General features: G+C 52.4%; 1 protein-coding gene across 2 annotated transcripts in view; it reads right to left on the bottom strand.

Annotated features, from left to right (window-relative positions):
• The window catches only part of MGAT5B (alpha-1,6-mannosylglycoprotein 6-beta-N-acetylglucosaminyltransferase B), a 67,080-nt gene that overhangs the window by 35,569 nt on the left and 14,965 nt on the right, over positions 1-16,546 (bottom strand). For both annotated transcript variants that reach the window (XM_070389140.1, XM_070389141.1), the window contains 5 exons: positions 7,384-7,499; positions 6,813-6,886; positions 5,688-5,858; positions 4,823-4,987; positions 3,965-4,134 (listed from right to left, as the gene is read on the bottom strand). In XM_070389140.1, the coding sequence (XP_070245241.1) occupies positions 3,965-4,134; positions 4,823-4,987; positions 5,688-5,858; positions 6,813-6,886; positions 7,384-7,499 (696 nt within the window). The remainder of the gene's footprint in view (positions 1-3,964; positions 4,135-4,822; positions 4,988-5,687; positions 5,859-6,812; positions 6,887-7,383; positions 7,500-16,546) is intronic.

Below are 16,546 nucleotides of genomic sequence, written 5' to 3'. Positions count from 1 at the left end.
CAGGGGCTGAACAGAACAACTGATTTAAAAGTCCTGCCTCTTGGGCTTCCCTGGTGGCTCAGTGGTAAAGAAGCCATGTGCCAGAGCAGAAGACACGTGCTCAATCCCTGGCCTGGGAAGAACCCACATACCACAGAGCAACTAAGCCCATGAGCCAGGACTACTGAGCCTGTGCTCTAGAGCCTGTGTGTCACAACTACTGAGCCCACATGCCACAGTGATTGCAGCCTGGGCACCCTAGAGCCCATGATCCACAACAAGAAAGACTGCCACGATGAGAAGCCCACACACTGCAACGAGAGAGCAGCCCCTGCTCGCTGCAACTAGAGAAAGCCCACATGCAGCAATGAAGACCCAGCACAGCCAAAACTAAATAATAAAATAAATGAATACAATGTTTTTTAAATTCCTGCTTCTTAGGGAGACTTGTCAAATAGCTGCTCTCTCACGCAAAGATGGTGCTCTAAGTGTGATGTTGGGCTGTCACAAATGCAGGGAGCCTTCCCATTCCCTGAGGGAGCAGTTAGGAAAGGAAGTTCTCACCTCTCTGGCCCCAGAAGATGCACAGTCAGAAGGGAGGAGTCCAGCTAATGCTGATAAACATGAATTCATCTAACCTAGAGCTGGAGCAGGTGTTGATAGAAGGATGCTTCACACTTGCAGGGGACTTGTGTGAGGCAGCACCTGAGATGCATGCTCTGGACAGTCCCCAACCCCAGGATTCTTCCCACTGCATCTTGGGGTCTCTGGTGACCTGGGGACAAGGGTCCCCAAAGCCTTGTTTACTGCTCTGCCTGAGGCAGGTCTGGCTTCCCACAGCACTGGCTGTGCCATCCTAAGTTGTCTGAGATTTCTCTGACTTTCTGCACCTCAGGTCCCTTTTCTCTTTCCTCCTCCTCTTCCCTTGTCCCATCTGAGTTTCCTGTAGGAAGATCTGAGGCCAGGAAGAGAAGCCTCTTTTCATTATTTGCAAATGTCAGTGGCTTCTGCAGTTCTGCTCCACAGTGTAGATGCGTCTCCCCAGCTCTCTGTTCAGAGGGAGCAGGGGCGGGCACAGCGCGGTGAGCAGCAATGCGTGCTGGCGGGCAGCAAGAGGGCACACCCAGCTCTGAAGTGGCCAGCACAATGGAAACAGCTTGTCTGACAACAAAATGCCACAGGGTGAGAGCCAGCATGGGGGACATGCGGCTGGTTCCTGCTCCCAGCCCTGGGTAGCTAGTTTGACAGTTCAGCACCAGCCTCCGGGACAGCTCCCAACCTAGCTCATTCCCACTCAGGTGATTCAACCAGACGGGGCGGAGCTGCTGTTTCCAAGTGGCACCTCCTCCCCCAGAACTCGCTGCTCCTGAGCTGGGATGTGTTTCCAAATGCTGCCATAACCATGCAGCCCCTTCGCCAGGCCCTGTCACCTTCTCCCCCTACAAAGCAGACCGTCTTCCACATCCACACTTACACGTGCTGTTCCTCTCTGAAGACACTTTCCATCTTTCCTAAGCCTACTGGAGACAAGCACATCAACTTAAAAGGATGATTCTAGAGGGATGAATTTCAAGCCACGGTGATGAAAACCTTCAAACTACTAGGTCCTTTGGTAGCCTCACAGCACACCCAAGTCTCAGCCTCCTTCTCCCCTGACTCTCTCTGACAACCTGAGTCACTGGCAGACTCTGAGTGGCTGCCCAATGCCAGTGCTCCCTGGGCCCTATTGACCAAGTATTGTCGATGGCTTGGTCCTTGCCAGTATCCTCCTCTATCCAACACTTCTCTGCTACAGAGCATCAGCATTTGTGGTCAGGACAAAATGCCCATTAAAAAAGGAAAAGAGAGAGAGAGATCTAGAACTAACAGACCATCCAGGTGGTGGTCAGGCTCTAGACAGGAATTACATTTTAAAACCACCTGAGAGTAAGTTCATGGGCTGATGAAGAAAAGTCAATTTGCAGGCAAACAGTTTGGGGGCCTTCCTTAGTTATGTGCTTAGTCATTCAGCTGTGTCCAACTCTTTGTGACCCCATGGACGGCAGCCCTTCAAGCTCCTCTGTCCATGGGATTTTTCAGGCAAGAATACTGGAGTAGGTTGCCATTTCCTCCTCCAGGGGATCTTCCCAACCCAGGGATCGAACCTGCATCTCTTGTGTCTCCTGCATTGCCAGGTAGTTTCTTAACCAGTGAGCCACTTGGGAAGTCTCCTTAGTTAGACCCTGAGACAAATTAGGACAGTCTCATTTCAATGCCAGTGAAAGGAATAGAAATTCACCAAGCACAAAATCTCAGGCCAGAGAGAAAATGTTTTGATAACTTTGAATATATTAAAATTAAGACCTTCCGTTCCTTAAAAAAAAGACATAAAGAAATCACAAAGACAAGCCACAAATTAGATTGGGAGATTTTCAAACACATATATCTTACACAGGATTTATACCTATAATATATAAAGAGCTCCTACAACTCAATAAGGAAAAGATAAACAGGAAATCAGAAAAGTGACAAATGACATGAATGGGCATGTCATCAAGAGGAAATAAGGAGAGCCGAGCATATGACTAACTGCTCAGCCTTGTCAGTTGTCAAGGAATGAGAGTTAAGACTGTAACAAGATACCACGATACCACTCAACACCCCCAGTGAGAAAGGTCAGTAACACCAAGTGTGGGGAAGAATGCAGCCCCCGGGGAACCTGGAGCATGGAAGGACTCGACTGGTGCAGTCACTCAGGGAAACAACTGGCATTTTCTTGTCAGGCTGACTTTTTAGACACCCTAAGTCCCAGCAATTGTGCCCCTAAGTCTATACCAAAGAAAAAACTCAGTCTTTACCCAAGAGAAACTCTGACCCAGGGATACCAGGTGACATGTACAAAAATGTCCACCACAGATAGTATCATTCAAAATAACTTGTAAAAACATAGGGAAATGTCCACAGATAGGAAAAATTGATAAATAATCGTGGTATATTCACACAATGGAATATTATACAGCCGTGACATGAATGGCATAGAGCTACAGGCAGCAACATGGAGGAATCTTGGAAATCTAATAATGAGTGAAGAAAACAAAATTTGGAGGCTACAATCAGTAGGTAAAATTTTTACAAAGCTCAAATTAAACCAAAATAAAAACTAAATCATATATTGTTTATTGATACATGAATTTGTAAAACAACAGCAAAAGAACAAATTTATTTTTTAAAGCAAAAGAATGATAAACACAAAATCCAAGTTCCAGGTTTCCTCCAGGGCTGGGTGGGGTCGAGGGCAGAGGGATAGGTGAGAGAAACTCCCAGGTGAACACAAGAGTCCTGGTAATATCCTCATTCTGCAGCTGGGTGGCAGAAGCATAGATCACTTCATTCTTGTGCTTTGTGACATGTGGTACATATATTTTTGTACCGATCAAATATCATATAATAAATATTGACAGATAAAATAAGAAATATCTTACATATTTCTATGCCCCACAAATATAGTGGTTAAAAATGAGCCTAATCATACACACACACACAATCCTATCCCCTCTTAACCACCAGTCTCCCACCTCAGACAGCATCAGAGGGACCCTGAAAAGGCAAGCACTGGAAGGGATAGCACTGGCCCACCTCCCCCCATCCCCAGGTCTTCCTGGCCCCCACGAAGAAGCACAGCCCTAGAAGAGGACCCCTGAGGCTGCACCAAGTCACCCAGGATGGGAGCAGCGGGGACCCTATCTGATGACGTGGCTCAGTTCCACAAACCAATATCTGTCAGCCCCTGAGCACATACAACAGGGCTCCCCTTAGGTCCAAGACGGAGAACAGGACCCTGTTTGAACAGCACTGAGCAAATACGATCCCTGGTGCCTCCCCCAGAATGACGGGGGGATCAGCGCTGAGGACAGGAGGGTGGGAGGCAGACTGAGCAGGTGGAGAAAGCTATGGGGAATGTCGCCATCTGACAGTAGCTCCCCTTCCTTTCCTCCCCCGCACTCACCTCTGCAGCTCCTTCAGGGACACTGTGATCCGGAGGCCGTGGCCCAGGACATAGAGAGCAGCCAGGATGTCTGCCCACTGCACCATCTCCCCCAGAGGCCCGCCCTTCAGCACCCGCGGGCTGAACACGTCCCCAGACTCCTCGGTCAGGAAGCCGATGTGGACGAGGATCTGGTGGGGTCGGGGGTGGGGAGACACAGAGGGTCAGCTTGGAGGAGCAGCAGCCCCCGGCCCGGCCACCCCAGGGACACCCAGCCAGCGGAAGACACGGTCTCCCTCCCGGCTGTGCTTTCTGGCACCAGGGCGCAGCGGAGGGACCAAGAGGCAGGGTGACCTCGCTGGTGACACAGGTGAACAGGACGGTCACATCCTGCCCTCAAGGCGCTATGGTCCAGATGAAAGAGGCAGACAACAGTAAACACAGACAAGAGGTAACTCATGAAATGACAAGGACTCTGAAAGAAATAAACAGGGTGAATGAGAGAGTCAGGTAAGTATTTATTGCATGGATGGATGGATGGACAGACAGATGGAGGAACCAATGGGCCGAGGAACTCCCCCAAACAGGCTACGTTATTCCCAGCATTCCAGGCAAATGACACGACTTTTCTGCCTGACGAGAACAAGACGCCCACAGAATGTAGGACTCCTAAAGGGGAGAGGGTGTCACTCTGCCCCAAACTTGAAAAGCGTCGACCGACACACGCATCTATCCTGACTCTGCCGCTGCACCACCCCAGCTCAAATTCAAATAAACACAATAAAAGTCTTTTAAGGGTAGACCCAGGGTGCCCTTGGCAGCCTGAGGCCCCGGGCTCACTAAGCTCAGCTCCTTGAACGCACTGGGAGGATGAGGTACCTGCTTCTGGTCCCTCCGGACACCCCCCAGTTTCTGCGCCAGGCGCTGGGCGGCCAGTGCCCACTGGGCTGTGAACCGCTTGGTGCGTTTCTTCATGAAGATTAGCGATTCCTTCCCGCTGCCCATCAGCTCCAGGAGGTGGGACAGATTGCTCCGGAAAACTGCCTGGAGTGGGGGGTCCAGACCATAGTTCTCTAACTTCCGGCCAGCAGCTACATCACCACCATCACCCGCCGCCCAGGGTATCTTCCCTGTGAGGTTGGGTCTGTCCTAGCTCTTCCCATGAGCCCCGCTCTCATCCCCCCAACATTCACTCCCCAGCCGCGTCGGTCTGTCCCAGCCCAGCTCCAGTCAGCCACCGGTCCTGGGCCCTTCAGGAGGGGGTCAGCTGTGACCTGTTCCCAGGATCCCAGCTCTGACAAGGAGGCAGTGAGGTCGTGGTCAGAGCCGGGGCTCCAAGGGCAGAGAAGCCAGGCTGCCTTTCAGCGGAGCCAGAGTATCTGTATGCCTTAACGAAGTTAACTCAGCTCTCCAGACCTCAGATCTGTCATCTGTTAAATAAGACTGTGTAAGGACTGCTGCGAGATTTAAGTACAAATAAAGTGTCTGCCACACAGGAAGCCTTCAATGAGTGACAGCTATTATTACTATTATTCCAGTCCATTAAGGGAGGTGCCTCCAGGGCCCCAGCCTGCCCCTCAAGTAGTTTCAGCTTCACAGCATCCCACAGGAGTTGGGATGGGCACCCACAGGCTGGCAGGCAAGGACCAGCCCACCCACCAGGCAGAGCCAACTGGCCTTATCTTACCCAGGGGCAAAGTGTCCCCTGCTCCCCAAGCATGACCCAGCCACCTCCCATGCCTACCTGGACCTTGGGGAGGGGCTTGGGAGCCCTCCGGGTGGCCGTCTGGTTCCTCCAGGGCAGCGGGGGGCAGAACCACTCGACCTCACTGAGGTAGATGAGGAAGGAGCACTCGGTCCCGTCCACCCCGAAGAAGGCGTAGCAAGGGTCAGAGGTCCAGCGGGCGCGCATCCACTGTGGAGAGGGCCAGCCTGCGCCAGGGGGCCAGTGCCAGTCCCTCATGTGCCCTCAGGGCCCCCGTGCGTGCATGTCCTTGGGGACCCCCAGGTCCCCCAGGAGAGGGTCCCTGGGGCCCATCCTAAAGGTGCAGCAAGGTCAGAAGCAGAGAAGAGAGACTGGACCAGGGTCCTAGGACCCAGCCCTGTGTCTCGGCCACTGAGAAACTCAGGGAAGGCCAGACTGGACCACCACCCGCCAGGCCCAGAAAGAGAAGGACCCGGCGGGAACGAGGCCAGGTCAGGACACATGCGGTCAAACAGCGGAGGTGCAGCAGCTGCAGGCCTGGCGGGGCCTCATCATTTGTTCTCCATCCACAACCAAGAGCCGGGTTTGGCTGATGCCTAGGTCAGGTCGCAGGGCTGTGGCCAGGGCAGGACTCATCCACAGTGGCCCCCACGTGGTCCCCAAGAAAGGGTCTGCAGTGCCACTGCCCCCACTCTTAGGGATTTCAGCACCAGTGAGGGGCTGGCTTTTATGCCTGTGAACTGGCTCCCCAGATAGACAGGCTCCATGCAACCGGGGTTGGGGGGGTCGCCCTGGGCAGTGGGGAGGGATTCTCTCAGTCCAGCTGGGCTAGAAGGGATGCGGAGAGAGAATGAGGTCCACTCCTTGTGTGAAATTGAATCAGACTGCTGGGGGTGGCATATGTATACTTAATAGCTTGTCTGCTGTAAGACAGTACTGAAAACCCCAAAATATGACCCGTTCTGGGAAATTCAGTTGGTGGGCCAGGCAGAGAAGCAGTTCCTCTGGGGCTGGCCTCTGCTAGCCAGTGCCAGTGTGAAGGCAGAGAGCCCCTTGGTGGTGGATATTGCAGCTAGCAGAACCCCAGAGCTAATCTGGGCCACAGCCCCTGCGGAGGGGCTTCTCCTGGTCACCCCACCCCCACCCCTCAGCCCCAAGCCTCACCTCCACCTTCCCTGAGCAGTCAGGGAACTTGGGGTCACTAGGTGCCTCACACTGGTCCCGCCTGCCTTCAGACACTGCAGAGAGAGAAGGCCAGCTTGCTGAGGACCTGGGCCCGGGAAGGAGCCCGGCAGAGAAAGCACAAGGCGGGTGGGAAGGGGAAGCGTGGGCACACATAGTGCCCTTGACCTGAGTTTTCTTCCCTGAAAGGCCACCTGCCAGTGGTGGCCTGGGCCTGAGTTGCCCCCTCTGCCACCATGCCCACCCTCCTTAGGCGGTTCAGGCCAATGAGGAGCTGGCCTGAATGCTTAAAGACCAGTTCTCTGGAGGGGCAGACCTCAGGCACACATCTGAACGTACTCCCGACTTTTTGAGGGGGGCTTCCCAGCCTGATGCTCCCCACATCAGAGGAATGGAGGGGCCACCCAGGGATGGTGGGGTCACCCCACTGAGACCCAAGGCAGGACCCCCCCAGGAGCCAGAGGAGCTGCTGTGGGGAGAAATCAGGCCCCACCCCAGACTCCCACCACCCTGTACTCTGTCCTGGAGGTCGCGAGGCGCCCCCGGCCCCCACCCTTGCTGTGCAGGAGCAGGCTGTGGCGCAGGATCTGGTCCACCTTCACAGCAATGTCCGAGACGTTCTGGGCGATGGCCTGGATCCGCTCCATGAGGCCAGGCCCGGCAGGGAGCCTAAGAAGGAGAAGCCAGGGTGAGCCTGCGGGATGGCCATCCCGGGGGCAAGGGGAGGGGGGCCCAGCCTTCCCGCAAAGGACTGCAGGGCCCCCAGTACCCAAATGCCAGCCTGCACTGCACGGAAATGCAGCAACCAATAGTCAGGCCAGGAAATGGAGCCGCTGCTGTCTCAGCCTGAGCTGATGGAGCTCACTAACTAACCATCAACGTACCCACCTGGCACACCTCTGGGAGAACCCACACCTGCAAGTGCCAGGCCAAGGGCAGCGCTCGGGCTGACATGGGCAGAGGAATTCCCTTCAAGAGCCTGGATGGGAGGTGTTTGGGGAGCCCCAGGTGATGGAAGCCCTTTTCCTGGGCTCAGCTGGCCGCCTTGAGTCTTTTTCTCTATTTTTCTCCTGGGGGGAGGGCTGTATCTTGCCAAAATAAATTCCACACAAAGTGGCCTGGGGACTTGCCAACTATTAAAACCTCTAGTAAAATTATTGCTGGATTCCCAAGAATGAGTTCTCCCAGGACCCTAAACGAGTTCGCTGCCACAAACATCACAGCCCTCCGACTCACCACCAACACCGGCACTGCCTTAATTTCTGGAGAATTTATTCCCTGGTGTTGATCACCACTCCTCTCTCGGAGGAGTTTATTAGACATCAGCTGCACTATTTATCTCACAGCAAAAACTTCTATTGAGACAGATTCCACTCGGCTGGCACGTGGGGCTCACAGCAAGGAGGGCTCTGGGGGCCCCCCCTCCAGAAGGCCGCTTCCTTTTTTCTGAAGACAGTAATTCCATTCCCTTTGATTTTCACCACCTCCTCTGGCTTTGCAGGCTATGTTTAAGCTCCATTTATCCCTTTACAAGGACTGGGTCTTCCTTGCCGCACATAATAACAACTACACGAAGGAGGATTTTTCCAAGCTGGGCTCCTCTGGGATTTTCAAACCCCACCTCCCACCAGAAAAGGCACAGCGCTGCCCCTCCTCGGCCACCCGCCCCTTTAGGCCACCCTCCCCCCACCATTTTCCTTTTTTAAAACTTTGGCTGTGCTGGGTCCTCACTGGCTTCTTTGGTTGTGGTGTGTGGGCTTAGTTGCCCCTTGACATGCGGAATCTTAGTTCCCCAGCCAGGAGTCAAACCCACATCCCCTGCATTGGAAAGCGGACTCTTTTTTTTGCCGGCGGGGGGGGGTGGGGGGCGCTGTGTTGGGTCTTCATTGCTGCATGGGCTTTTCTCTAGTTGCAGCAAGTGGGGCTACTCTATAGCTCGTGTGCTTGGACTTCTCCCTGCGGCGGCTTCTCTTCTTGCGGAGCACGGGCTCTAGGGCGTGCGGGATTCAGCAGTTGCGGTTCCTGGGCTCCAGAGCGCAGGCTCAGTAGTTGTGGTGCTTGGGCTTAGTTGCTCTGCGGCACTTGGGATCTTCCCGGACCAGGGATCCAACCTGTGTCTCCTGTATTGGCAGGTGGATTCTTTACCACTGAGTCACCAGGGAAGCCCTGGAAGGCGGATTCTTAACCACTGGACCACCAGGGAAGTCCTCCCTGCTCCACTTTCTGTAAGGAGAGGAAGGGCGTGGGGACAAAAGGCAGAGGCGGCAGGAAGCGGGGAGATGAGCCCTCCACACACACCTGTGCACACACATGTACACGCGTGTGCACACACGTACACAGGCAGCCCAGTCCACGCTCTCCAAACTCTCCTGGAAAATGGCATTGCCTTTCATTCACTTTCGGTGGCTGCTGTAACGAATGACCACAGACTGGGGGCTTAGAACAGCACAGATGTCTTCCCTCACACCCTGGGCACCAGAAGTCTGCAGTCAAGGTGTCGGCAGGCTTGCTCCTCCTGGAGGCTCTGGGGGAACACCTGTCCTGGCTTCTGGGGTGCCAGTGGTCCTCAGTCTCTGTCTTTCCTCTCCCTCCTTCTGTGTGCGTCCAAATTTCCTCTTCTTAAAGGAACACCAGGCACTGGATTAGGGCCCACCCTGATCCAGTATGACCTCATCTTAATTTGACTGCATCTACCAAAACCCTATTTCTGAACAAGATCATATTCATAGGTACCATATCCACAGGCCCAGCCTTTATCCTGCTGCTTCTTTCATGGGAGATGAAGAGCAAACGGGGCAGGGGGAGCCTTTGACTCCTCGTGCTTCTGGGTCCACATTATTTGGAGACTTATTGGAGGGCTTCCCAGGTGGCACTAGTGGTAAAGAACCCTCCTGCCAGTGCAGGAGACGTAAGAGACATGGGTTCCATCCCTGGGTCGGGAAGACCCTCTGGAGGAGGGCACGGCAACCCAGTCCAGTATTCTTTGCCTGGAGAATCCATCCCATGGACAGAGGAGCCTGGCAAGCTACAGTTCATGGGGTCACAGAGAATCAAACACAACTGAAGTGACTTAGCATGCAGGCATTGGACTGAGAAAGGACCTCAGAGTCAGAGGTCCTGGATTCAAATCCTGGTTCCACTGGAGAGCTGTGTGACTTTGGGCAAGTAACCTAACCTCTCTGAGCCCCAGGGTTAGCTCATATAAAGTCTGAATAATTTTAGCTCCCTCACAGAGTGATGAGCTGCAAGGATTAGACATGAAATTGACTGTCAAGGGCTCAGTATACAGTAAGTGCTCAATAAATGCTTGAGACGCTCTCACTCCCTACCTCCAGGAGTCACCCCATCCTTGAGAGGAAGTCTCATAAGTCTAACTTCAGAGCAAAGTACTTCACTTTGGGGGAGATTCAGCAATTTTCATATGATAAGCATTTTTTTTTTTTGCATAAAACATATCACCAGCCTGGGCTTTAAAACAGCGCAGATGGCATCTGTCTGATTTAACAAGTTCAAGTTGTTCAAAACAGAATTACTTGGCGTCACTATTATTATACTGGACTTAGCATTTGCACAGCACTTTCTATTTTCAAATAACATAGGATCAGGCTTCTTTCCCTGGGAAGTTTTTTTTTTTTTAAATGACAACAAAAGTAGATGTTGTGAGACTTCAAACCACAGCACATCTGTGACCTGGGAAATTTCCGTGGAAAAGAGAAGGGGGCGTGTGGATTGGGGACAAGGTGTGCGGCTGCCCACCACTGACAGTGTTGTCACCATGGGATTGGGGCGGTGGCAGGGCTGGCTTCTCCATCAGGCCAGGGTGGTGCACTGTCAGGGCCACAGTGCTTTTAGGGGTCCACAAAAACGTTTCCATTCCTCTAAACATCAGGACAAAATTGTAGGTCAGGAAAAGACTTCAATACGTAATGTTACTATAAGCATCTTTATGCCAATGCAGTCATAAAATATAATTTTGCTATTGGTTAAATATGCTCGGGCATAAGTGGCTTCCTGGAGCCAGCTGCCCTCCAAGGCTGACCCTGGTGCGGCCAGCCTCTGAACACTGGCCCAGGGTCCCCTGAAGAAGCAACCAACACCACAGGCCACCCACTGATCTCAGGACTCTCTGCCCCTCCACCACCCAGAGCCAGGGGCCAGAGGCCAGAACAAAGCAGGGCACTCTGGCTCCAGCCGGTAGCCACTTCCCCCCAGGACACCGGCTCCAGGCATCACCTCCCATCAGGCCAGGCCCCCAGAAGGCCCTCTTGAGCCTTGGCCCCCTCATTCCAGCCTCATGAGGCCATTACTGATTCCAGTTCTCAGTCCCCTGGCCCCAGCATGAGCGCTCCAGGAATCCGCAGGAAGGAGGTTTAATTTTGAGTTCCACCCATGATTTATGAGGGTTGCATTCAATTAATGAGATATTGATTTCTGCGCAGCTGGCCAGCGTGCTTGCTGGGAGTTGTTATTTTATTATAAAACTGATAGCTTCCCTTTTAAAACAGAGGGACTCGCATTCACAGGTGCCTGAAGACACATGTACCAAGACACAAACGCTACAGCCAGAAACACGAGCGCCGCGAACAGGAGATGGCTTCTCTCCAGGTGTCTGTCTCTCTGTCTACTTCTCACACACACCACACAGAACATAGGAAACCCCCATCCCTGGTGTCCAGTCTTCCCTGCATTTTTTTTACTGCTCTCCTCCTCTGCTCCCCCCTCTTCATTGCCATCAGAGGTCTGATGCCATCAGAGTGCTCCCAGAACATGATCAAGGACCTGCCTGCCCCCCCCCTGGTTAACAGCAGAGAGGACGCCTTCTCTCCTGCCCTGAGAAATACATACACACATACATGCACATGTATGTATCAGAAAGATAGGATAGCTAGATGATAGATAGATAGATAGTCTTCCCACTGTTGATAGGAACAGAGCTGGAGTTGGACTGTAGTTTCATCACTTGGGGAAAGAACTGGTACCCCATGGGTGGGCAAAGCCAGGCTATGAGGAACAGAGCCCCCATCCCCACTCCAGAGCCCAGTGTTTCCCTGAGGATTTTCTTTTCTAACATCTCATATGTCTTACTTAGGGCTTCCCAAGGTGGCAGTAGTGGTAAAGAGCCCGCCCGCCAATGCAGGAGATGTGAGAGACACGGATCCCTGGATCGGGAAGACCCCTTAGAGGAGGGCATGGCAACCCACTTCAGATTCTTGCCTGGAGAATCCCATGGACAGAGGGGCCTGGTGAATTATAGTCCACGGGGTCGCAAGAGTCAGACAAGACTGAAGCGACTTAGTACGCACTCATGTTTATTTAAGACACACTGATATCCCGCTATATATGCCTGGTTTCTTGCCTCTTTTACTTGGACTACATGATGAGTAAATACATTGCCAGCCATTAAATATTTTTAATGTATTTTTAGTGGTTACATTTTATTCCATCATGCGTGTCCATACTGTATTGACCTTTTCCCCACCGATTTCTTTTTTAATACTTACTTTTATTTCTTTTATTTATTTGGGTGGGCCAGGTCTTAATTGCAGCAGGCAGGATGGTTAGCCGCAGCCTGTAGGGTCTAGTTTCCCTGACCAGGGATCAAATCCCGGGCCCCCTGCACTGGGAGCGCTCGGAGTCTTAACCACTGAACCACCAGGGAAGTCCTAATAGTAGGACTCGGAAGTATCTTAAAAGTAATGTGTCTATTTGGCTGCATCCTCAGTGATAAAAATCTTATAATTAAAACATATTTCCCAGTTTGATAAGTTAAACAGTTCCTTAAGTGTGGGATTGTTATCAATAATGAAGGAGAATTATTTGTTCTGTTACATGTTCTTTTGCCTCAAATTCTGCTTTGTTTGGTATAAATATTGCCATCTCCACTTTCCGTTTGTGTGTCCTGGATACATTTCCTTTTATTTTTAATTTCTGAGTCACTGGTTTTGAGGCCTGTCTTACCAATGGCGTACAGTGGGATGCTGAGAACCTTTGTCCCTGTTAGGGATGTTTAACCCTTCACATTTATGTCACATTTGACAGGTGCCTGCCCTGGAGTGACTTTCTCAACCAGTCACCAACATCTCCCCCCACCCCCGTATCAGTCCGGCTTCCCCCAGCCCAGAGGCCAGACACACTCCCAGATCTGTCGTGTTAGGAAGGGGCCAATCCAGAGGCTGGACCCAGCACAGGGCCTGTGAGAAGTGGGGCATGTCCTTTAAAACTGAGCCCCAAGTTATCTTAACTGGCAGTGTGTCCCCTGTCCTACACCCCACCCCCACACACAGAAGCTATACTCCTGGCACCTGGCCCTGCCAGCACAGAGATGGCCGAGAATGTCTAGAAGCTTTTTATTATTATTATTAGTTTACTTATTTACTTGGCTGCGCCGGGTCTTAGTGGTGGCACACAAGGTCTTTGATCTTGATCTTCACTAAGGTATGAGGGATCTTTAGTAGTGGCGTGTGGGACCTAGTTCCCTGACCAGGGATGGAACCTGGGCCCCCTGCTTCAGGAACCCAGAGGCTTAGCCCCTGGATGACTGGGAAAGTCCTCAGGAGCATTTTTGAGTTTTTAAATAAAGCTTTAAAAAATTGGGGGAAAAAAAATAAACCTTCAACTCCTTACTCACAGACGATAATTCTGATGGATCTTCCTTCCTGTTATCCCTTCTCCACAGGGAAGGGTTGCTGGCTCCCTCTTCCTAAGGAGTTCTGACACTCTTTGAGGACAAGAACTCTGACTTCTGTCTTCTGGGTTTCCTCCATCCATTCCTGACACCCCAGCCCAGAGCCTGCACCCAGTAGGCACTCGACAAATACAGATTGGCTCGAACGCAGACAGCCTCAAGTCTCAGCTGTCTTTGCCACTGCAGAGAGGCCTTATAGAAAATTCAGAGATCACTCTTTGGTTTTAGGATACATAATACGATGCCATTTGCAATAAATTGGCAAATAAACCTGTATTGTGTTTTCCTAGGCTGAATAAAGCAAATTTGCTTTCCCTAAGGATATACCAGCCATGAGTGAGAGGCACAGCCGAGAAGCTTCCAAAGGGCAGAAGCGGGGCAGTGGAGGTTGTTCTTTTTAAAGCCACAGATAATTGCAAAGTGAGAAATCCAAGTGCAGATAACTGAGAGTTTGCTGGAAACACAGTGGCGACAGGGTTCTCACCTGCCAGCTCCATGCTGGACCATCCGGAGTGGGGTTAGGGTGGGGAGAGGACTGCAGGGTTCGTGCCCATGGGAAGGGTGAGCAGGCAGCCTCTGCGCACCCTGGACACACCCACTGCTTCGCTCCCTGAAGCCAGAAGCAACAGTGTCCCTGAAATTTATGGCTCTGCCTGTGGGGTTTGATGGGCTCTGCTGGTCATGATGGATTGTTGCTATTTCCTGGGATGAAGCTGGAGCGGGTGGAGATGAAGGGCAGAGCAGGGGAGGGAGGGCGGGCTGGGACGGGAAGAAACCGGAGAGACACTGAATGTGCTGGCAGTAGCATTCCTGGCCCCAGGAGGCAGGCCCGGCAGCCCAGGAACACTTGACCCTCTGCTCTCACCCTGGTGACCAGACCAGTGTGGACAGAGGGTGGATCTGCAGCCCGGATAGGGGGGAGCACAGCTGGGGCAGCTGGGAAAGTGGAAAGGATGAGAGGCGGGGCGAGGGGCTAAATCAGAGGGGACACAGCAGCATCAGAGAGGGCCACCCTGTGCACACGGAGAAGCAGCAGCCTCAGACCCCAGGGGGAGTCCAGGGGTGCCCAGCACCTTTGCCTCCATTTCCCGTCTCTGCCCCCTGGAGGAGGGCATGCCAACCCACTCCAGCATTCTTGCCTGGAGAATCCATGGACAGAGGAGCCTGGTGGGCTACAGTCCATGGAGTCGCAAAGAGTCAGAAATGACTTAGTGACTAAACCATCCCCACCTGTCTCTGCCCCAGCCCCTCTCACACCCCCCTCATCCAGAGACATCCCTCAGCTCTAAGAATGGGGTCCCAACGCCACCTGCCATCACTGACAAAGCTCTAAGCCACCTGCCCACTGCCCTCTCCCAGCCCCCACTGCGCTCTGCCAGGTGGACCTTCACTGTGGTTTCTTTCCTTCAAGACACCAAGCTTGGGACTCCCCTGATGGTCCAGTGACTATAAGACTCCGCACTCCCAATGCAGGGGCCTGGGGTTCGACCCCTGGTCAGGGAACTGGACCCCATATGCTGCAACTAAAGGTCCCGAGTGCACCAACTAAGACCTGGGGCAGCCAAATAAATGAATATTTTTTTAAAAGACACCAAGCCTGCTCCTTCCCCAGGGCCTTTGCACTTGCTGTTCCCTCTACCCCAAATTATCTACTCCCCAGCTCCTCACGTGGCTGGCTCCTCCCGCTCATTCAGAATTGAGCTCACATGTCACCCATTCCCACGCGCCTTGACAGACCACCCTGTTTGAATAGCCTCTTTCCCAGTCCTCCACTTTCTCATGCTTAGAGCTTGGCTCAGGATCTCTACATTATCTCATTTTGTTCTTTTTCTCAGTTACTGTCTGTCTTCCCTGCAGGAACGGGGACAAGGCTCATTGCTGTGTCCCCAGCACCGGGAGCAGTGCCTGGCACTTCGGTGGTGCCAAGATGTATTTCAGGAGCAGAGAGATCTCTAGTTTCTTCTGTCAGATGCTCAGTCTCTGGAGAGCCACAGCATGTAACCAGGGACCCCGACTTCCCAAGGGGGAAGAGCTCCCACCAGGAGCTGGGCACTCTGGCGAGCTCCTCACACCCACCGCTGTGTTTAATCCCAGGCTCCAGAACTGTAATTTAATTTATTTTTTAATTAATTTTTTTGGAGTACAGTTGCTTTACAGTGTTGTGTCAGTTTCTGCTGTACAACAAGGTCAACCAGTTATCCCTTCTCTTTTTTGGATTTCCTTCCCATTTAGATCACTTAGGGCATTGACTAGAGCTCCCAGTGCTTTACAGGAGGTTCTCATTAGTTATCTGTTTTATACACAGTATCAATAGTGTATATATGTCAATCCCAGTCTCCCAATTCATCCCCCTCCCTACCCGCCCCGCTGTGTCCCTCTCTGTTCTCTACGTCCAGTAATGTAATTTTAGTGCCTACATTTCCCAAAACAAAAAAATCAGAGCAGAGGTCTAACAAAGGATTTGTGTCTCCCGAGCTGCGAATTATTACTAATTGATATGAAAAATCTTGCAAAGGGATAAAAACAGACCCCAAGAAACTGCATATTTAGTGAATGGCCACCAAGAGCTCGGTATTTAGAAGGTGGGCTTCCGGTGGGGCCAGCTGACCTGTACCCTGAGCCAGGCCCAGCTCCTCAGCAGCTGTGCCTAAACACCTCTGTGCCTCCGTTTCCTCCTCTATAGGATTAAAGCCCCCCGTAAGGCACTGTGGGATTGACGAGCTCTCGGCGGTAACACGATAAGGTGAGCTGTGAGTATCACGCATTAAGAGGACTGTGCTGTGCTTAGTCACTCAGTCGTGTCCAACTCTTTGCAACTCCATGGACTGTAGCCCACCAGGCTCCTCGGTCCATGGGGCTTGTTGCCATGCCTTCCTCCAGGGGATCTTCCCAACCCAGGGATCAAACCCAAGTTTCCCACATTGCAGACGGATTCTTTACCATCTGAGCCACCAGGGAAGCCCTCATGAGGCCAGGGATGATGATATTGGCCGGCCTGACTGGTCACCCAGAACATGCAATCACAGAGGTC

The sequence above is a fragment of the Bos mutus genome, chromosome 19, assembly GCF_027580195.1.
Source record: "Bos mutus isolate GX-2022 chromosome 19, NWIPB_WYAK_1.1, whole genome shotgun sequence".
Taxonomy (NCBI): Eukaryota; Metazoa; Chordata; class Mammalia; order Artiodactyla; family Bovidae; genus Bos; species Bos mutus.
The sequence above is the reverse complement of the archived record's forward strand: the minus strand, read 5'-3'. Positions and strand labels throughout refer to the sequence as shown.